The sequence below is a fragment of the Pectinophora gossypiella genome, chromosome 17 (assembly GCF_024362695.1).
Source record: "Pectinophora gossypiella chromosome 17, ilPecGoss1.1, whole genome shotgun sequence".
Lineage (NCBI taxonomy): Eukaryota > Metazoa > Arthropoda > Insecta > Lepidoptera > Gelechiidae > Pectinophora > Pectinophora gossypiella.
The window spans coordinates 4,743,013-4,767,171 of NC_065420.1; the positions used below are offsets into that span (position 1 = coordinate 4,743,013).

General features: G+C 39.0%; 2 protein-coding genes across 3 annotated transcripts in view; one reads left to right on the top strand and one right to left on the bottom strand.

Annotated features, from left to right (window-relative positions):
* LOC126374478 (uncharacterized) overlaps positions 1-1,674 on the bottom strand; it is a 42,405-nt gene extending 40,731 nt beyond the window's left edge. Inside the window, exon 1 of the mRNA XM_050021142.1 lies at positions 1,544-1,674. Coding sequence (XP_049877099.1) covers positions 1,544-1,674 — 131 coding nt within the window. The remainder of the gene's footprint in view (positions 1-1,543) is intronic.
* Positions 1-23,779, top strand: part of LOC126374331 (probable beta-hexosaminidase fdl) — a 134,233-nt gene extending 110,454 nt beyond the window's left edge. For both annotated transcript variants that reach the window (XM_050020903.1, XM_050020904.1), the window contains 2 exons: positions 17,402-17,593; positions 18,004-23,779. In XM_050020903.1, the coding sequence (XP_049876860.1) occupies positions 17,418-17,593; positions 18,004-19,738 (1,911 nt within the window). In that variant the 5' untranslated portion in view covers positions 17,402-17,417 and the 3' untranslated portion in view covers positions 19,739-23,779. The remainder of the gene's footprint in view (positions 1-17,401; positions 17,594-18,003) is intronic.
* Positions 23,780-24,159: the final 380 nt, after the last annotated feature.

Genomic DNA, 24,159 nt, shown 5'->3' on the forward strand with positions numbered 1-24,159 from the left:
TTACGAGCTAATGCAAAGTATTCAAAAGGATATTAATTTGAGATCCCCTTCGCGTGAACTGTGATATCAGTTAAAAAGTAACTCTTTTATCAATCGCTGAAATTATCCAATTCCATTCCTTTTTGTAATAAATCCGGAAGATTACGTCCCGTTCACGGATTCATTGGACTATAAAACGATAGCGTGTGACCACTCCGTCCCGTAGATGATACTAGAAATAGCTTCTCCTAGTGTTGTCGTTAGGTCCCGGATTTTTACGGGAAACAGAGTATAACATGACGGTTTTTCATAATTACATTATATACATTTTCCGAATATAATTTTGAGGTTAGTTTGACAGCTCTACATCAATTCTCAGTCAAATATTATATTTTTAAATTCAAGCCCTGCTAACCAGAAATATAATTCTTTTTGTAACAAATTCTTAGATTTTGATGTGTTCCATGATCCGGTGAATATATACTATATGAGAAAAAATCTAGATTATATATAAACCTCAACAGACCTTAATTACTTATATTTACTTATACTTATATTTATACCTAATATTTTTCTAATTTTTAAGTTTGCTGTGTAATTTTAATTTTACTTTATTTTTAAATACTTACCCTTAATTGTATAAGTTATGTACGCCGTAATTGTCATATATATGTATTAGTCAGTTTGTTGGAATAAGCGACATTATACTCTGACAATAATCATTCAATGTCTGACAGTCGTTTGGCGATTAAGTTCCAATATCTACGGAAAAAAGTAATAAAACATTGTTTTCTCCAATTTATTAACCGAATTAAAAAAGTAGGTAATTTGCATAAAGCCTTTATTACGTTGACCGCTGAACAATGAAATGAAGAACACTTCTCAGATAGTCGGGTTACATTAGTATTCATTATATATATTGTGGTTGTAGCATATTTAGGGCATGTGTTCACGAAAGATACGAGCTTCTGCAACTCATATTGATGGGCAAAGTCGCAGGAAAAGAAAAGCTGGTTGCGTAACATCAGGGAATGGACCGCGATCACGAGTGCGGTCAAACTGTTCCTCGCGGGAGATAAGGAGAAATTTTCGGAGCTGATAGCCCTCCACTAGTTGGTGAGGCACCTGAAGCAGAAGAGATTGTGGTTGTCCCGCTTTGTTCGTGACCTCAACAACACTAGATGCACCGTAAAAATGTTACGAGGTGCCCGTGGAATCACTACCGGGTGATGAGTGACGGATACGCCCGTCATGTTTTATTATACCCAGCTGCCGGATTTCATAAGAGCATTAAATTTTTATACCCAAATACTAGAATATTTCATTTTCAACATCTGAGACCTGAAGATGTTGACTTGATAATATCCGATCAACAATATCAAATTTTATTTTATTGCATATTAGATATTTGATAGTGTCTTTCCACCGGTTAGGATGACTCCATCCAATTTTATTAATAATGATTCGCATTTTACCACCATCTGAGTTATATGTCTCGTGATAAATATTTGAGGAGTTTAGCGAATATCGTTGAGCTCTCACGTAATGAGGATGTTCAACCAACCTGACGAAGAGAACATTGACGCTGTACTGCGGGGCTTCTGTCTGGGAGACATCAGGGTTTGTGGTGTGGTTGTAGTATTGCCTCGCATGTGAGGCGGCCGCGACGGCGGCTAGGCGGTGCGAGCTTCCCATGGCCCAGCCCAGCGGAGCCCGCTGCGCAGCGGCCGCGCTCAGCGCCGCCGCCACCCACCAGCCGCGCCGCGCAGCCACAACCGCTCCTAACGCCGCAGCAAGCGCGACTAACACCAAATCCTTACGCGTACTCCTTTCTCAAAACTTTCTTTTTCCTTTCAAATATCTGTTCTTTATTCAAATTATTCGTTTTCGCTTATACGTTTTAAACTTTTCTAACTAGTTTCACACCGTTTCATTCACTACTCGATTATGATTTTTTTAGACGTTTTCAGCAAGTCACATTAGAATCTGAAACAATTCGCAGGATCAGCATTTTTCGTAAATTGCATTTATCTGTTTTCTTTATCAAATTATATATTCAGTAACTTAACTCCAATTAAGGCGGTTAAATTTAGTCTAATTGAATTTTGGGAGGCATTTGGCGGGAAATTGGGCTTGTTTCGGTGTTGAACGGCGCGTGATCTAACTTGTGAAGTCCGCTCGGTATTCTCGGAGCGTTCGAAAGAACAACAATAACTGTAATTAAATGGACTCGTAACGAATTGAACAAGCGCTGGCGAAGTTGTGAATCCAAAATTCGTTAATATTGAAAATATTTTAACATTGGAACATTTCGTTTTGTCGCTAACAATGATAATTGCATGAGTACCTAACGTTTGCTGCATTAAAAACCATCTGTAATATTTTGAATTTAGGGCTATATCGTAATTTAAAATACTAATTAAATACTTTTAAAAAATCTGAGTTTCACATTTATCTTTTATAAGATTTATTTTATTTCAATTTGTCACAAAAGCTACATTTAGAAAACAAACATTCTCTCTCTCAAGTTCGGTTTAATTTCTTAATGCACCACCGCAGCCACAGGATTTTAATAATTCTGTAAGTTTATACCTCTGCAAAACGTGATTATTCCACTGAATTTTTAAACTCACTTTTCTTAGAGATAATCTCTAGATCTCCGTAATACGTCCTGATGTCAGTTATGTAAGTTTGTCACTATTTTTACTTTGAATCAGGATTAAGTCACAAAATATTTCAATTCGTCATAAATAGGCTCTTGCAATATTTGACATGTTCAAAAATCATTTATTCTATTTATACTGTCCTTAAATAAACTGTTATCCACCTTTGACTCCTACATGATACCAGCTAACCAAAAAAATCAAATCAATTTACCTATAAACACGAAAACACAAAGTCGAACAACACTTCGACACCGCGCGATAAACTTTCCCGAAGGCAGGGAGACGCGTTTTGCCTCCACCGCTCGCAACCACCGAATGAAACGAGGAACGTAGACGGAAACTCCAACCCCTGTCTATCGCCAACCTGTGGGCCAACTGTTGGCCCAACACTAGATATCCTTGTAAGGCTGGAACACGTTGGAGGTAGGTACGCTGCAATTGATAAGTGGAGTGCTCGAGTGTGCTTCCTTTAGCGTGATAATATGACGTAGGTAAGTGATCTTCACGATAAGGTTTCCCCATGCGCATTTAAAATGTTTATCGTATTTGATTTGTTAGTAATGAAATTTAATTTAATGATTTCGTTTAAATTTATTTTATGAGCGAATACGACTGACTAATGGCGCCCAAACTGGGGCCGTCATAACGTAACTTTTATATCAGTTAGGTTTATTAGCCTATACCTATGGTGGTCTTTTTTACCAACGCGTAAATTTAACCTCTTAAGACCGAGATTTCCAGACACAATGGTTAAACAATGGGGTTTGGATTTATAAAGATCATTCGGTCTTAGGAGGTTAATGTCCCTACATAATTATACTTATTTAGTTCAAATTTATCAGTACTTTGAATTTCATCAGGAAAGATCCGGATCTAGAATAGATAAAAGGCATAATCCACCCCCGACGGATATTTAATTAATTCACTCTTCTGTAAGTAATGGAATTGTCACAATATCCTAATCTAACCTTAATTATTTAATCTTTGCCTTAAGAATGTAAGTGCAATAATAATTTCCAATAAATATAATATACTAGTTTCTTCGCTCCAGTCTACAGATTGGGACTCACTCGCAACTTTAGCCACTCCCTCAAATGACGTCACTCGAAAACATCGCTAGCCTATTTTATAGTTCCAACAGGGTTTGTATTGGCCTTAGTATTGGCGCCCAAACTGGGCCCGCCAGTAGGACGCTCGAAGTCGCCCCGTCATGCCGCAAAGGTAGGTGAAAACCTTACTGTTTTGTAGTAGATCCACACGCGATGTCTTCGTATCATAGTACGGATATACATTGGTAGCCTAATAGCCTTCATAGTACCATAGCAAACGCGTATTGTACGTGTGTGTACGCCACTAGTTCGCACGCACACAGATGGTGTTTCTCAGTCAACGAAGGCTGCAAACTATGTAAGTAAGTGTTATTTTCGATTGTATTAGGGTTTTACATTGCAGACGCGATTCATTATCTTTCTATAGAGATAGCTTATTGTACTATTCTGATTATGGAGTGGGTTAAAAATAAGTTCGTGTTAGTATAATTCAAGGCTTTGGCCTCAACTTGGAAATCGACTGTCTTACTTAGTAATTTTGTGATTGTAGTTGAATGTTTAAGCAGCGATTTGACGCACTTGTTTCTTTTTCTAGTAATTTAATAAGTAGATTTACCTCATTACAGATGTTTTAATATGGAAATTCAATGTCGTTGATTGAATGTTTGAATGAATTTAGTCTGTAGTTACTTGCGTCATTGCGTGAATAAAACTTCTCGTTTGGAGCATAATCCCATGTAATGTAGGTACGTCATGGAATGAATATAATATTATATAATAATTCCTTATAATATGATCGCGTCATATTACGCGGGACATTAAAATAGCTGGCGATGAGTGGGTGTACCCTCCGCCTATACCTTTGGAGATGCGGGCGTGATGTTACGTTAATATTTAAATGCGTCATTCACATAAGAAATTCATACAAGCTACATGATCACAAATAGAGATAATATTCTATACAATGACTGAGGGACATTATGAGTTCTCAACAACAGTTTTAATTAGGTACGACATAATAGTACCTACTGGTATCATAGGATACGTGTGTATTGAAGTTTCATACTGATTGACGGTCTCTGTGGTGCAGTGGTTGAGCGTCGGCCTCACGATCCGGAGGTCCCGGGTTCGAATCCCGGTGGGGACATATCATAAAAGTCACTTTGTGATCCCTAGTTTGGTTAGAACATTACAGGCTGATCACCTGATTGTTCAAAAGGCACGTTAAGCTGTTGGTCCCGGTTACTATTTACTGATGTAAGTAATAGTTACATGAGCCATGTCAGGGGCCTTTGGCGGCGCGATAATAACCCTGACACCAGGGTTGATGAGGTTGGTAATTCACCTCACAACCCACACGATAGAAGAGAAGATACTGATTGAAAATAATGAAGTGAACAGCTTGATATAATGGTCTACGTCTACGTCGTCGTACATATTTTTATGTACGTACAGTTCCAAACTCAATTCTTCTTCTATCGTGTGGGTTGTGAGGTGGATGAACAACCTCATCATCCCTAGCGTCAGAGTTACTATAAAGCCGCCACAGGCACCTGATGTGGCTCGCGTAACAACTAGTTACTTACATCAGCAAATAGTCATGTCAAGATAATTACTTAACTTTATACTGTCACTTGTGTCTGCCGACCCCATACGAATCACGGCACTGAATTTATGAATGTATGTTAGCTTCAACTGTTAGTTCTGCTCCCCCAACAACCAATGTGAAACTTAGATAGCTAAAATCAACGGACAACGGCCGACTATTACCAACTATTTGTCAAAATAGGTACTCCCATTTTTGTCGGTATTGTGAGGACGGCATCCGAACTAGACCCATATGTCCGGGTTATAGTCGACATCCGTCATATCGCGGACGCGCGCCCTTTATAGTGTTGCCACCATAAAAATATGACGATAATACTGGTATTATCGTCATATTTTTTGAATATCCCAATATTTTTATATAATATTTTGATACGATGTCGCTAACACCCAGGTGTTAGCGACAACGGTGTCACTTGCACCCATATGTACTTGCATGGCTACCCGTACTTGTACGAATGACATCGTAACGAATGATTCAGCTCATTATTTGAGTTACTATCAAGTGGCATTTTCTATTGCAAACGTATAGAATTAAAAAAAAAACATGAATTTTGCAACGGAAAATTCCACTTGATATTAACTCAGAATCATGGTCTGAATCATCCCCCTCAGTGTTCGTTACGATGTCACTAACAGCCCCTATTTAAATTTTGATTTTGATTCCATTTGATTAGAATCCTTTGAATTTTAGGATGAATACAGTATTATTATAAAACGAAGACTAAAAGATAAATTAAGTTTAAAATATAGTCCGTGCCATGAAATAAATTTCGCGGCCGCGGCGCTACTGTTGTTGCACTTACATAAATAAAGACTGTTACGTACGTAGATTAGACACATTATAAGTAATATCTTATCTTATCTTATCTAGCCTAAAGTGTCCCACTGCTGGGCAAAGGCCTCCCAAAACATAGTTTAAAAAGTCTTCTTGATATTATCAAAAACAGCAACAAAAACCCAAGAGTATTTTTTAAATAAATTCCTTATTACCTATATACTCGGTCCATTAAAAATAATTCTATTTTTAAAAAGAAAGAAGAGAAATTTGTTGTTTTTTTTTTAAAAAAAGAGGTTGCATAAAGATGTCAGGATCCACCAAATTCGGTAACAGTACAACACTATCGACCCTTGTAATGTTCGTGCTTACCAACATTATGTGTGACGTTATATCGGACATGTGATAAGCACTGGGATTGAAGTGAACTTATTCAAACTATATACTTTGTCACTTTCACAATATCTAGGACGAGAATGCCAAATCTACAGCGCAAGTCACATCAAAAAAAGTTTCTTGAAATAAACTGGTGGTTAGAGCGTTGGGCTCACGATCTGGAGGTCCGGGTTTGATTCCCGATGGGGACATCGTCGGAATCACTTTGTAAGACTGTCCTTTGTTTGGAAAGGACATTGCAGGCTTGAATCACCTGATTGTCCGGAAAAGTAAGATGATTACGTGCCTCAGAAGGCACGCTAAGCCGTTGGTCCCGGGCTACTAGCCCAAACACCTCCACCAGACCGCAGTGGAGCAGCGTGGTGGAGTATGCTCCGTACCCCCTCCAGTTAATTGTGGGGAGGGCTGTGCCCAGCAGTGGGATGTATATAGGCTGTTTATGTTTTATTTTATGAAATAAACTATGAGAAACATCACTTTATGAGTAAATAATCTTCTTCTATCGTGTGGGTTGTGAGATGGAGTACCAACCCCATCAACCCTGGTGTCAGGGTTACTATTGAGCCGCCAAAGGCCCCTGACATGATGAGCAAATAATATCCCGAGCATACCATACAAAGATCTCATTCTTCCCGCATGACGCCGTACGGCCTAAGCGCGAGCGAGACATACAGTCCGCTCTCTCCCTCACTCCTTAGCGGCTGACGGCCATTTAAGACTAAAGTAAGACCCAGAGGGGGTGAGGTCGGCGCCCGATACAAATTGGTGCGGGGCGGAGCGTTGCCGTTCTATACATAGTAATATTCTTTATGGTATTGGTATTTATTACGAGAGAGAGCCGTGGTAGCCCAGTTGATAGAACGCTTGCCTCTCATTTTCAGGTCGCAGGTTCGAATCCAGCACAGGCCTAAACCAATGACTGTCGAATTTGTTTTCGAATTTATGTTTGGATCATAAATGATTACCCCGTGTTGAGCGGTGGAGGAAAACATCGTGAGGAAACGCACATTCCCGAGATTTTCGGAGGTATGTGACCTAATCTGTATTGGGCTGGTTTTCCCTTCGCGGGTTGGAAGGTCAGACAGGCAGTCGCTGCTGTAAAAAACCGGACCTGTTAAATCTTCAGGTTAGGTTAGCGGAACCTGTGAAAAAGGGGATAATGCTAGGGGAATGATGATTGGTATTTATTACGAAGCATAAATGTTTGTATTTGGTGAATTTGCGTGTGCACATAGACAGAGTGAAGCCCCAAGGAACGGCAACTCGACAACTGTCTGTTTCAGATTGATCACGCGGTCCCAATACAAGATTTATGTTAGTTCATCGACGTCTCGGTTTCTGTTACCAATCAATACTAAATAAATGATTTTGTATCGGATCTACGTCATTCAAACGAGATTACAAGAGATTTGGTTCCAACCGAAATTGTAACATGATTGATAAACTAGACAGTAGACTTCTTCTTCTTCAGCAACCCTGGTGGAAGGGTTGTTATTGAACCGCCAAAGGCCCCTGACACGGCTCATGTAACGACGACGTACATTACATCAGTAAGTTGCAACCGGGACCAACGGCTTAACGTGCCTTCCGAAGCACGGATAATATTACTTTCGGACAATTAGGTGATCAGCCTGTAATGTCCTAACCAAACTAGGGATCACAAAGGGGTTTTTGTTATATGTCCCTACCGGGATTCGAACCCGGCCTCCGGATCCTAAGACCAACGCTCAACCACTGGACCACAGTGGCCGCAGTAGACTAGACACCACGATTTGGAATTAAGATAGACATAAAAATATTTAAAAACTAAAAAAACCCGACTACTTACGCCAAAATCACGCTCTAAGAAGTATGAAACAAGAAGATATTTCTCTGAAATTCTTGCGAATAGTCATGTTTAGAAGACAGACGTGGTCAACCAACACGTTGGTGCTAATTCCTGTAAATACCATCTAATTTTATTTTAAGTTATATCTGTCATTTTCTTATCCGCCGAAAAGGAAAGGGACGGGTAATCGACAAGCATAAAATTTATGGAACACACGTCAATTTTAAGCACAAATCTAAACCAACCGTCTAAAAATTTTACATCCGTCAATAACCCGACACAGTTAAGTAGACAGCACGTCAAACGGATTGCATACCAGCGACGTACCTTTTGATTCGCCCGGGTTATTCATTCATTTACTCATTCTTCCTAAAATTAAGAGCTGTGAATCATCCGTCCCTTTCCTTTTCGACGGATATGAAAATGACGGATATAACTTAAAATAAAATTAGGCGGTGTCTGCAGGAATCGGGGCCAATATAATTGGAAAAAGTTTTTTTTCGTTCAGAGTACCTATGTGTGGCGTCACATATCCTATATATCCTTTGGTCCGCGGACTTAACTACGTGCTTAGAGATGCTAAGTGTATAATGCTGAGCTACGCCCGATTCGATTACAATGAATTTACGATTCGATAACTATCTCGTAATCTCTGCGTTCTCCTTACACACAGACACAAATATTTGTGCATTGTGCTCGCTGCGTAACAGATTAGCGTGTAATCAAAGGTGATTGTGGCTTTTGACATATTGGCAGATAATGATGGGTGTTGTTTAAAATTAGAATCGGGTCGTATCTATCTTAACACGTTATGTAAGAACGTAACGGACTAATGAAAAAACTATGTGAAATTATGCTGCTTGAAATTATGTGCTTCTATGCTGTTCTGGGAGCATATAAAAAACATAGAACACGTTCAGCTGCTTCTCTTCCCGGGCATGTCGTAAAAACCGACAGAGGGATTGTGTCCTCTAACATGATGGACTAATGTTATGGGCGATAGGCTGATCCCTTATCACCATAAGGTGCATCATATCCATCTTTGGACTTCGTATCAACAGTGGCTGCAAGTTGTCTTTGATTACTTGTGGCTCTGCCCACCCCATTAGGGATTACGGGCGTGAGTTTATGTATGTATGTGAAATTAAACTAAGTACTTATTCATATAACCACCGGACAATCAAGACGCTTCTAGTGACACCTCATTTGTTAAATTCTGACAAGTGGTTTAAAAGTACATACTTGGCAGTCAAACACATAACCCTCCTTGTTGCTTCGCCGCAGTCGGGTAAAAAATATTTTCAAAATAAAAATAAATGAATCTTTAATAAGAATAAATTTGTATTATAACCACAAAACTAAAAAAATATACCTGTAATAAAAAACCTAAATTATTTATCTAATTGCGGCTATTTTGCATAACATCATGCATCGGTTCCAGATTGCAATACTATCAACCAAGCGCAATGCAGCGTATCCAAAGATAGTATTGAAGAGAACATTCCAGATTACATAGTATTATTTTCATTGTACTACACTCAAGCAATCCATTTCGATTGCCAAGAACCGTAGTCATAGCATAGAATTTCTTTGAACTTTATTACCTCTCCTTATGCTTGTCTGGAAGAAATAGCTTTAAGCGATAAGTCCGCCATTTGCCACGTACCTAGTTAAGTCTCTTTTGTAACAATTTTCTTTTATTTGTGTGCAATAAAGTATACTTTGAACTTTTAGTAAAAGATTTACTTACAGTTTTAATGATTTTTAAGTATTATTAATGATTTTTTTAATGTTTTTTTTTTAAGTATTATTGAATTGATTGATTTTTATATATGTGACAAGTAATAGTAAGTAACCATCCATCCATCCATCTTTGGACTTCGTATCAACAGTGGCTGCAAGTTGTCTTTGATTACTTGTGGCTCTGCCCACCCCATTAGGGATTACGGGCGTGAGTTTATGTATGTATGTAATAGTAAGTAAATACATTAGTCAGTAATTCTGCTAATTTTCAATAATAAAATTTACGTCCTTGGAATGTTGGAGATACTAATTTCATAGTAACACGTCATCAATGGGCTAGCAATGGCAGCTTGTCATAGGATTGAGCATACCTGGTCTTCATATACCATGGGCTGACCTAGAGACTGATCTAATGCATTATTTGTCAGTCCTACTCACAGTATGCTGTCCTACTCTTCCATATGAAATAAGTCAGTGACCACAACCACAAACTGGGTTAGATTCGATATCTATGATTGATTTACATACAGACAACAATCAGACATAAAAATAGAATATAAATTGTTTATTATAAAAGGACGCCACACACACAAACAAGACGGAAAAAATATCACAAAACAATTACAAAAAAAGCAGAAACAGGGGGGTTAAAATGGCCACATCGAAGCAATTCATCTAAGAAAGCAATATAGCAATTTGACATTTGCGCATATAAAAGTAAGTGCGCAATGCAAACAAATGTCAAATTGCAATATTGCTTTCTTAGATGAATTGCTTCGATGTGGCCATTTTAACCCCCCTGATGTTCGTCGAAGTGATCATAAGGTAGTGGTGGACGTTCTGCGATGAAAGGGCCTCACTCAGCACAAGTCGCGGCGTGAACCACGACGCTGATATTATGTGGACCCTGATGGGCGAGACACGAACTATATTTGAACGGTATAAATCACACCCACATTTTCTAAATTAACTAAAAAATCAAAAGTACCTAATAATTGTGATACAGAGGAGCTTCCAATAGCGAGTAGTACCTATATCCAAATTTATTTTCTTCTGTACCAGCTATTATTAAATATCTTACACATTATTATACTATTAAAAAAAATTGTTTTATTTGTGTAAACCTTTTAATAAATTGAAAGTAATCGAAGATACTTGTTTTGGGAAGGCCTCGCTCTTCCAACGTATAATTTAATTTACACTTGTGCATAGGATAATTACTACAGGAAAAAGGCGTAAAACTTATGTAAAAAGAACTTTATTACCTAACATTTAGGCAGATAAGACCACAGTACAAGAAAGAATTTGAAAAAGAAAACCAGCGGGAAAAAGGGAAAGAAAGAGTTTTTACAACAGGAACTTCCCTCTGCGGGAAAATTCCTCGGAACGGCACGTAACTGGTCAAAACGGCCATCATAGCGTGCCTACTCAGTCTTTCTGTCATACGTCAATTATTCAAGCTATATTTAAGGGAGTATACAGAAGGAAAATTACTAAGCCATCATAGGCCCCACCTCACCTGATTAGTTCTATACAGTACACGTTCATATCGATACATAATGAGTGGAAGACACCAATCGATTGGTATAAATAATAAAACGCACGAGCGATTGGACCACGTCGCTTGCGGAGGCCTATTACGAGTAGATCATCATTAATTTAAGAGCCACGCTCTTGTAAGTGTAGCATTCTCCGTGCTACTTTTTTAGGGAAAAATAGGACAGTGGTTTCCCTCTTGCCTTTCGCCCCGCAGTACTCTGTCTGACGCGAGTGGGATGGCGCTCAGAGTAGTCTATTTCAAAGTCGTACTACTTCTCCCCTTCGCCCCTGAATAGTACCTACTGACAGTTACTGCTGCCCTCTGTCAGGTTCCAGGTTACAGTCCCTGTGACTTGCCCCTTCCTGCATTGCCGTACCGGTGGCTCCCATCTCCCACTATAGCATTGGGCTCACGATCTGGAGGTCCGGGTTCGATTTCCAATAGGAACATTATCGAAATCACTTTGTGAGTCTGTCCTTTGTTTGGTAAGGACATTGCAGGATTGAATCGAAGGGCACGTTAAGCCGCTGGTCCCGGCTATTAGTCGTAAAAAACAACACCAACCCGCAGTGGAGAAGCGTGTGGTAGAGTATGCTCCATACTCCTCCAGTTGATTGAGGGGAGGCCTGTGCCCAGCAGTGGGACGTACATAGGCTGTTTATGTATGTATGTTTACGTGTATACGTAATCTCACTTATCCATGCATTACATAGGCCTTCCATAAACCTGAGGAAATATAGTATACTCGACCACACTGCTCCTACATACAGGTTGCTAAAATTAAATTACACCACCTCTACAGTTTGTATTCTTGGATGGCGTAGGTAGTGAGGAAGAGAAAATGACAGGCGGAAGACGTAGGTACTCGAAATAAGCGCGTCAATAGGCGATCACTAATTGAACGAGCGGTGAGTTGCTGAATAATATTCAAAAAACATAGTTTTAAAAATGGAACGTTTCAATTTCCTTTAGGAAAGTATCATAGACAAGACTAGGTTATGCCAATCAATAGTCAAGTCGTTGCATTTCTTTCACCGGTTTGAATACATTGACCGCACACGGCGGTTCCCTAGAGAATCCTGCGTTGACGTCACATGCTTCATAAAATAATCAAAGGATGGCCCGTCAGCCGACCCGTATTTCTTATAGTTTATGACCTGCTATGGGCTATGTGTGGTCCGGGACGAATTAGGCCTGTATTGCTAGCGAACGGTGGTTTTATAAGCAGGAGGTAAGTTTAAGGCGAGGTATTTCAACAAGAGCCATGATTTTAGGGTTTGATGTATTCCCATACACTTCGCGCGCTTACTTGTGACGTCTCAGCGCTACGTACCTACGCCACAGTAAAAAATATTTCAGTAGTTGAACTATGATTAAATGTTATTGTTCATATCAAAAACCATTTAATCCTGCAAAATAAAGGGACTGTCCCGCCCGAGTGACGTAAGATTATAGGTATCTACCTAGAGGTATAACATACATACATACATAAACTCACGCCCGTAATCCCTAATGGGGTGAGCAGAGCCACAAGTAATCAAAGACGACTTGCAGCCACTGTTGATACGATGTCGTAAGCTGGATATGATGAACCTTATGGTGATAAGGGATCAGCCTATCGCCCATAACATTAGTCCATCATATTAGAGGACACAATCCCTTTGTCGGTTTTTACGACATGCCCGGGAAGACAAGCAGCTGAACGTTTTCTATGTTTTTTATTATTAGAGGTATAAGTAGGTACTTATACCACCATCATCATCTCCCTAGCCTTATTCCGTTCCGTTAAGGATAGGATACGCCCTATGCAGAATGGCGGATCCTTTCACCACAATGGTAGGTAGAACTCCAAAGGATGCAGTATGCCATCGACTAAAGAAGGAACGATCGCCGTAAACTGTCACCGGCGAAATATGTCGGCAAAGTTTCACGTCATCTCGAATCTAAGCGCGGCGAGCTCTAATTTATAGTCTGAACTATAATTAAAATTTAATCTTGACCTATAGAGTAATGACTGAAACTTCACCTTGCCAGTTCAGAAACGTAAAACGACGTGGTGACGTCGTAAAACGTAGTTTGACGTTCGTAGACGTTGTAAATTTTAAACGTCCTACGTCCCACAATGTAGGTAGATTCCTAATTGGATTTCTGACGCATACGGTAAATATAGACGCTGGTGAAGCATGTTTTGTCCAAATAGTATTTGTCACTAAAAATAGTTATTCAGGTACTTAACAGGGGCTAAATAATTTGTCGTTATGCTTCCGTCTGCCTACTGCATTTGAGACGTATGAATTTACGTATATTTATTTGTTAGGTTGGGTACTATGAAAACGATGCGATATTTGTAAACGGAATAAAAGGATTGACAATGCCTATCACGTCGGTCTAATTAAGAAAGCTCGGTGAGGTGTGGATTCTTAGTTTAACTTGCGATGGATGTACCTCATCACGAGCTCCTTCGTGCTTCGGAAGGCACGTTAAGCCGTTGGTCCCGGCTGCATTAGCAGTCGTTAATAACCACCAATCCGCACTGGGCCCGCGTGGTGGTTTAAGACCCGATCTCCCTATCCATCCATAGGGAAGGCCCGTGCCCCAGCAGTGGGTGGGCTAGTGATGATGATGATGGATGTACCTCTGACTACAACAATTTATATATTAAAAAGCGTCTAAGGCCCTGTGCCGGTGTTTTTCTTGCGGTTTCTTTACCCCGGCTGTGAGGACCTGCAGTAGTTTTAGGTGGATGAGACCCACTAGTTTCCAACTAGTCAAATCAGTTAGTTTTTACTAAACGACATAACACGAAATTACTATGGAATTTCTATGAAAAAGCAACCTATGACGTCACAGAAAAACGTAACAAAATGTCGCACTTCTTATTCCATTTTTATTATTAAAATTCATAAATAGAAAAAAAATATGTTTTTTGTCACCTATCGATCTGTCTTTATTTTTAGTAATCAGAATTTCATAATTTATTTTTGACCTAGGATACTACCCAATTGGGATATAGTTGTGATCAAGTTATATTATAAAAAAACTAAGTAGGTATTCCATTTATAGCCTACTTCACAACCAAGTCAAATGAGATACTCTTTACGGAACGGTAAAACGAAAGTTTTCTTTGGAGTTCCTGTGAAAATACTGTCCTGTGACGTCATCAAGAAGCGGTCAAACGTAGTACTCATTTTTACTTAACTCATAAATAAAATTTGGAAATAAAACGAAAAAACAATGTATAAACAAAGTATTTTTTTTTTGCTTCTTAAGATACATGCTAACCTAGTTTAAGGAGCAGGGTTCATGTTTTGAAGCTTATGTTTTAGTTTTTAATCTATTGTCCTAAATTTGTTCTTATGGTCAAATAAACATATTCTTTTTTTATTAAAATGAGATTGATTTTTGACCATCTTAAACGGGCTTCTATTTCTAGGTTAGCATTTTATGATTTATCTTTGACCCAGTCAAATACCCTATTGAACGGGTCCGCATTGAGGAGCTGTTTTAAAACATCGAAACATAAATAAACTTACATACATACATTAACTCACGCCCGTATTCCCCGAAGGGGTGGGCAGAACTAGAAATAATCAAGAAAAGATTTGCAGTGGATAATGATAAACCGTGTGATGATAGGGGATCAACCTATCACTCTTACAGACGATCCATCATGTTCAACGGGAGCCTGATAAATAAAAAAAACTTATATAACAAATATGAGTGTACATTACAACACAAAACGATCAGATTGATTGAATAGCACGACCTTTCGTTGGCTACGTCAATCTCATACATTTTTATACCGCAGCTTCAATGAAAGCGACAACCTATTGACAAGGCTCTCTGACTTAGTGAACATTACAATTATACAAAGACAAACTGTATTTTGTTGTCGTTTAATATGTAGCCGTTAGACAAGACGATCGCATTCGAAATGCAGTGGCCAGACGAGGCATAAAACATTCAACGCAGTACAGACTCGGGCAGACTTGTAGCGACGTTTCTAACAGTGCCGGATTTAGACATAAACAAAATAAGCCGTTGCTTAGGCTTGAAGACATCTTATCAGGCGGAATTTAAAAAATACCGTAATGCAACAGAAAAGGCTTGACGCTTTGTCTTCTGGATATTGAGGCGTGTATTGGGCACATAGCGTTTCCAGCCAAGTAGTTAATGCCATTTGCTTACATGACAAGTCCCTTCTTTTCCAGAATCTTTTATCCTACTTGCTTCTAATGATCCTTTAATACATACATACATAAACTCACACCCGTAATCCCTAATGGGGTGGGCAGAGCCACAAGTAATCAAAAACAACTTGCAGCCACTGTTGATACGATGTCGTAAGCTGGATATGATGAACCTTATGGTGATAAGGGATCAGCCTATCGCCCATAACATTAGTCTATCATGTTAGAGGACACAATCCCTCTGTCGGTTTTTACGACATGCCCGGGAAGACAAGCAGCTGAACGTTTTCTATGTTTTTTATTTGCTCCCATAACAGCATAGAAGCAATGATCCTTTAATATAAAAGTAGCTAACTACTTTTATCATGCAAATAATATTAAATTGTAGTTAAATGTATGTCTATTTTATACCTATTGATATGTGTAAGTAAGTATATATTGATAATCCTTACCTTATGATCTTTTATTTCAAAATTTCGTACCTATCCAAATTCCTTTCTCCATAAACGTTTCCTAAGTTTTTGACCCCCTACATTATTGACAAATATGCAAGTCGCATGACGCCAGACAAGGAAAAAAAATGCTATTTGCGGCAAACCTACAATAAGTCACGTCAAAAAATAAGAAATAGGCACTTAGAGTCTATAACTGAGGCTTGTCGGCAGGATGGTCCAACTTAATGATATGACATCTTACTAAGGGCAATTAAAATTAGGATTTTGAATGCTTAAGACAGCCAAGACACTTATTCCGTCGCTGTTCTTACAGTTGCTACAGGGAAAGTTAGTCCAGTGAACCGAGTTACTACTATGCTAATGTATTTTAATCGTCTGTTTTGCCTATAAATAAATTGCACCTATAATGGTTTGACACAGAACGAAAAACTTATGATGATATCGTTATCATTGCCACCGTATAAGCTGGATAGTGTTTCGTCTAACGTTTTTGCGTTACCTTTTCATTACTATCTACTATTAACACACAGGTAGCTTTTTTTTTTGTTTTGGTTTTCCCCGAAGGGTAAGGCAAAGGGAACTATGCCCATACAGCCATGTCTTATGTATTTTTTTTCTTGATGATGATTAATGAAATGATGAAGGTGATGACGATGAATGATGAAACCTAAGCTCCCTCCCTCGGAGATTCCTACTCCGTACCCCAAACGAATTAACTCAAAAGTCCGGCATAAACTTTCGACTTATGAAGCGGCTTCTTGGCACGAAGCGAAATATGGATAGGTACACTAGCGAACGTTTTCCGACTAACTTAGCGATAGCGATCATTGACCACAAAACATCACTTCGTATTAATCATTTAGTACTATTCAATGAAGAAAGCAACCATGTCGTTCACGTTCCCGCCAAAAAGTCCCATCTTAGGTATTGTGATTACTTTGTGTAACTTTTTTATTACCGTATATCTGTGTTTGTATCCGCTTAACGGCAATAAACTCGCCCCCCTTCGGGAAAACAGGCGTGCTGCTATGTTAACCTCATATTAATGCAAGTAGTAGCAACTGAGTTGCCGATGTAGGTATGCGTCAAAACCTAGGCCTGTTTCATGTAGCTGCGAATTGAAAATAAATGTTTCGTTACAATATTTAATGTAGAATTCTGCTTGTTCACAGGTAGGGCGTTGTTGAAATGAAGTCGTGGGGCGAAGCGCTGGGGCTTGGCGCGGGGGCGCAGTTCGCGCGCGTGGGGCGGCTGCGGCGCGCGCTTCTGTTGCTGGCCGCCGCCGCCTGTATGGCCGCCGCCGTGCTCTACTGGCGCCAGCAGAACGACCAGGGCGGACACCGACCTCTGCATAACCTCTACGCGTAAGTCTTTTTATCTATCTACCATACACTCCGAACGTGAGATCAGGAGTAGATCTCGCCGCCAATGCATCTGACTACACTGATATCGAATCGGACTACACCGAAATATTTCGAGATAGCTTACTGTTTTTTTTTTTATTATTATCAAAAACCAAAACAATTACCACCAATAAATCTAATACACTACTACTACTCTACTATCTACTATACTATGTGTTTTAATACCATAAAGGACTTAATTATGTGGTAAGGTTAAGCGCGATAAAATTCGAGTCTATGGTCATGGTATTGCCGTGTCAACCTTAAAAGACCGAATCCTGTGCTGGAGTTAGATACTATACATCAGTAATGTACTCTCAGGAACAAGTTACAGAGCTGCATATTTACGCAACTTATCTTTATTGTGACAGAGGTATCGAGCCCCAATGGACCTGGATCTGCCGAAACGACCGCTGCGAGAGACTGCCGGCGTCGGAGTCGTCGACGCTGCAGTCGTTGCCCACCTGCAACATGCTGTGCGCCTCCACTCAACTGTGGCCGCAGCCCACAGGTCCTGTCAGTCTCGCCACCGCGGCCGTCCCCGTCAACGTCGACGGATTCTCACTCAAGATCGTCACTTCTCCAAGCAGGGACGTCTCCACACACCTCACCGATGCCTTCGCCTTATTCAAAGAAGACCTTCGTTTGCTCGAACGCAACGGAGACGTCGGACGCGTCGCAGTCGGCAACCCGCGCGAACTCATCGTTCGAGTAGCCATCAATGGAAGTGGAGATCCTCGCATGCTCCTCAGTACAGATGAAAGCTACAAATTAGCAGTACGACCCATGGGAAACAAGCTAGTAGCAGACATATCGGCGCACTCGTTCTGCGGTGCGCGTCACGGCTTTGAAACTCTTTCACAACTTGTATGGATGGATCCCTACGCCGGATCCCTCTTAACTCTAGAAGCAGCTACCGTGCAAGACGCTCCAAAGTTCCAATATCGAGGGCTGCTCTTAGACACGGCAAGAAATTACTTTCCTGTTAATGAAATTATACGTACAATAGACGCAATGGCTGCTTGTAAACTAAACACATTCCACTGGCATGCCAGTGATTCACAATCGTTTCCTATAAAATTCAATAGTGCTCCACAGCTGGCGCAGCATGGAGCTTACGGGCAGGGGGCGATTTATACTCCAGAAGATGTTAAAACTATAGTGCGTCGAGCTCGATTGCGAGGTATTCGCGTGTTGATAGAAGTAGACGCGCCCGCGCATGTGGGCCGCGCGTGGGCGTGGGGCCCGCACGCGGGCCTCGGCCACCTAGCGCACTGCATCGAAGTCGAGCCCTGGAGCGCTTACTGCGGGGAGCCACCGTGCGGACAACTCAATCCTAAAAACCCTCATGTATATGATTTGCTCGAGAGAGTTTACGCTGAAATAATCCAATTGACAGGCGTTGACGATTTGTTCCACCTCGGCGGCGACGAGGTCTCAGAACGATGTTGGGCGCAGCACTTCAACGATTCAGATCCCATGGATCTATGGCTCGAATTTACTCGGCGTGCTCTACAATCTTTAGAGCGTGCTAATGGTGGGAAAATACCAGAATTAACATTGTTATGGTCTTCTCGCCTCACACGCTCGCCTTACATCGAACGTCTTGACAATAAAAAGTTAGGTGTTCAAATATGGGGATCGTCAAGATGGCCGGAGTCAAGGGCCGTTTTGGACGCTGGGTTCCGGTCTATTATTTCACACGTAGACGCATGGTACTTAGACTGCGGGTTTGGGTCGTGGAGGGACAGTTCGGATGGGCACTGTGGCCCCTATCGGTCTTGGCAGCAGGTTTATGAGCATCGACCTTGGGCAGAAGAGTCGCTCGCTATGCCGAGCATCGGGACTAATGACGCCGGGTGGCACATAGACGGGGGCGCAGCTTGCCAGTGGACAGAGCAGCTGGGCCCCGGCGGGCTGGATGCGCGCGTATGGCCGCGGACGACCGCTCTGGCAGAGAGACTGTGGTCGGACCGGGCGGAAGGAGCGACGGCCGACGTGTACCTGCGCTTGGACACGCAGCGGTCGCGACTCGTAGCGAAGGGCGTGCGTGCCGCGCCGCTGTGGCCGCGCTGGTGTTCCCACAACCCTCACGCTTGCCTCTAGCATACAGACCCCGATATTCGTTAAACAATCGCCGCTTCAAAGCGCTGATGGTGCTAGTTGTGAACCGCCACCACCGATGCGTGGTCTATGAACTAAGCTTTGTCTTATGAGTAAAAAATACGGTCAATATTTCTCTGAAATTACCAATCGTACATCTCAGTACTTGTACATAATAAATCAATATCATTGTTAACCGTAATAAAAATATAAATAGGTAGATAGAATAATATAGAATTTGTACAGCGCTTACAGTAGGACTAGCTAGACTTTACTTAAAATTATAAATTAAAATTAAGCTGAGGTATATAGCTGAGAATGCACTGTTTCACGATTATTAAGTGTAGTTAATTATAACAATGTACCTATTAAAATTGGGTTATGTACTTTTGGAAACGTGGTTGCAACGTATATTTGCCAATAAATATTGTATCCATGACACACCAAAAATACGTGACACCATTAAATCACAAATATGAGAATCATGTCACAATTGCGGTATTCTTATCAATTACGGTTTGTGAATTTACATAATAAATAATGCTAAATGTGTACATAATTTTAGATAGATAATGCGCATATGACGTAACGTGTACAAACGGTAAGTAATATACTTATGGAATTAGATGCATTGACTGTGACACAAATGTCTTTGACAAGTGATACTAATTTTGTGTGTGTTGATGTTGACTAATAAGTAGGCAAAACATAATAATAGGACCCGAGTAGGTGGAGACAGAATATCAGTTGCAGGCAAGCAAATCCTTTGAACGCGCCTTGTGATCTTGACGAAAGACAGAAAATAGCAGCCTTGGAAGATTTGATTGATATAGAGGCTTGGCGTCCTTGAAAACAACTTTTATTCACTTTGCTTATTGTACATTTGCCGCAAATGACATTAATTGCTTGGCCGGACAAATGGGGAGCGTAGAGGGCTCTCATTCGGTACTAAAATATAAAATCAGCCTGAGAGTGCCCATTTGTTCAACTGTTCCTTCTTGACAGGAGCTACGTTTGAATAAGAATATACATACATAAACTCACGCCTATTTCCCACCGGGGTAAGCAGAGACTATGGAATTCCATTTACTTCGATCCTGACACACTTCTCTTGCTTCCTCCACATTCATCAATCGTTTCATACAATCACGCCCGTTGTGAGTCCAATTTGGTCAGTATACGTTCTTCTAGGTCTTTCTCTGCCAGCCCTACCATCAACCTTCGCTTTATATACCGCTTTCGTAATCCTATTATCCTTCATCCATTCTACGTGTCCAAACCAACTGAACATCCCCTTCTCAATCTTAGTCACTATATCGTTTTTTAAACCACGTCTCTCTCGTCTTTCTCTTATTTTTAAATAAGAAACAGTCTGTATACGTCGCATTGTTGGCCATAGGCCTTAAAGAGGCCACCTCACCACTTGTTCCACTGATGCTCCGTGTTGCTGTGGGTTGGTAGACAAACAGTGAATTCAGGAAAGTTAGAACACAAGTGGTAGGAACTGATTTTCCGATGTAAAGGATCAGATTATATCAATGATGAAGATTATGAAGACGTCAACGCTAAATCATTAAAAGCGATAGTTTTAAAAGGCCTGTGGTAAACAGTAGTGTGAAAAAGGTGCCAAAATGCAAATACCTAAGTTTAACTTTTGATAAAATCTTGCACTTGTTATGTAAACAAAATATCTAAAACCGATGTTTTTAGACAAATTTCTCAAGGATTTGCTTGCTTGTAATACAAACCATCATATAAGTAGATTATGGAAGTACCCTTTAATTAATAAGACAATGCGATACAACTGCTCAATAAATGCAGTTTTTTTTTATCAAAACATTATCAGAGGTTATTGGCCCTAATTGACTTAAATTGTATAAAAATAACAAAGGTATAATAAAATGCAATTAACAAAATAATTAGGTACCTAACACTAATTGGAAAATGTAATATTAATGAATGTAGTTTTATATTTTGATATGTATTTAGACTTGTTCAAAAAACAGCAGCAATATATCGTGGGATTTTAACATGTTACATTTTAACTTTCGGCCATTTTATTTCATCTCTCTTTGTCACTCTTAGTCTCCTAGTTACTTAGTGACGCTTTTTCATTCTAACAAAAATAATATAATCAAAAGATAATATTATTAATAAAAAAACTCTATAAAATAATATCTATATTTTGTGCGTGATTAGGTAAGTCCCGTAAATCTTTTAATAGTTCTATTATAGAAGTTATTCTTACCTATGCTATTAGAAAAATGTATTTCTATCAAAGTCCGATAATTATTCGAAGTTTAGAAAAAAATACTTGTTATAAAATGGCAGCATGTTATCCTCGTGCGATATATATCGTAAAGCTTTACGTAGCTTAGAAACTGATTTCTGAAACATATGTCACTTTAATTCATTACAAAACATTATTTTTAGAAACTGGTTATTCGAACATGTTTGTTAAAAATCATCATGGTAGCGATTTTTATTTACAAAATTTATTTTTCTTTCATTTTTTCTATAGCAAAGTGGTTTAAAATCAATTTAATTTTATATGTTAGAATGTTTTGAGATTATTTATTTATATCTACTTACTTAGTTTTTAGTGTGTAGATACTCATGTTCAAATATTTTACGTTAAATTATATTTTATATAATTCTTACATTATTTGAGTTCAAAGTTTGCGTGTCCGTTTCATTAACGTTACCGATAGGTACTACACAAAAAAATAAAATACGCTGCAGTTTATACAATTTATTTTATTATCTAATAGTATTATTTATGATTTCTTGTGCCAAAAACATGTATAATAAAATAACTTGAATAACAGTTACATAATACGTAAGTACCTACCCATTTAATTTATAAGTACCGAATAGAACTCATTTATTTCTTATTGACTTACTTATCATGTATGTGTATATTTCCAAATTTTTCCCTTCAAAAATACACAATGCAAACATACATACTGCCTACTAGGTACAACTTATCCGTTTTACATTTTGTCATCGATTGAAATTCCCGCCAAATGTTTTTTTTTCGTTTTCTTTTTAATTCCGGCTAGTTTCAATTTCGGCCATTCATTTTACCCGATTAAAGAGTTTTTAGATCATTGAAATATCTAGAAATGTTGCGGTCCCTATTTTCTTTTGAGTTTTGAAGCACATTTGACAACCATTGTTTTGGTTTTCCATTTTATTTAATCTAGTCGTGTGTAAACTCTTTGATGTATACTTGATTGCTACTGTACTGCCCAGAGGATCTTAAATTATTAGTCTGTATTGTCATGAATTTTTTTCATAACAATTATGGTAATGCATAAAATCTATACAAAGAATCTATGACAAAATATGAATCAAAAATAAATAAAATATTTTATTCCTTATCTGAAACTTTCCAAAAATTATTCTAGATATATCGCAGCTTTAAACTCAAATATTTTAAGAATAGAGACAGATAATCATTTTACACAGTCAGTTATATTATAGGCGTCACAAATATCATGAAATCATTTTACAACGGGTTATTTTTGTGTATTAGTAACTTTTGACACTTTGGTGGACGAGAAGGAAAAAAATATATATCTGTCAACAATAAAAATCTTAAAATTATAAGGTCTGTGCCGGTGATCTTGAACAACTTTGCACGAGAAAACATTGTGTCAATGGTTAAGAAAACATCGTCGACAGCCGAAATGTTAATACAAGATTTTTAATGTTTCTTGTCCTTGCCCTGTTGATCCCTAAAATTATGAGTTGATGTTGATGGTAGAAGATACCTAAAATAAATATTATATTATAGTAATCCCCACTAGAATGTTTTACTTTATGCAGTGGGAGAAATCGCTGAGGATTTTTGTAATAATTAATTCTTTTCACAGCTCATAATATAAATAATATAATTGACTGTGTACAGTGTTCTACAATTCCCTGATAAGTAAGGAGTGATGTAATGTAACTGGCACAATTTTGTACATTTGTATGTAATGTTTGGTGCTACAGTGATTTCCGTGGTGTACTTCTATGAAAATAAAATAAATGAAATGATTTTATACTTTTATTTGACCACAGATTATATTATAAACATCGACTTATAACAACGAGAATTAAAGGTTTAAAATACATATAGGCCGCGCCACGAAAGAAGTCCGCGACCACGGCGCTAGTGTCGTAGATTCTACGTAGAATTATTATGACATGTAATTAGTTCTATTAAATATCCGATGTCTTCGTTTTGTACTATCGCCTTATTATTACAAGAAATGGCCTTGTTATGGATAACTTTAAGTTGCTAATAAGGGCCTTTCCAGGCTACGTTCCGTAAAAAAATTATAGATGGCGTTGTACAGATTTAACGTGGTAATTGCCTATTTCTCATTGTTCAGGTACATCATTATTCAAAAATATACCTAAGTAATGTAATGGCA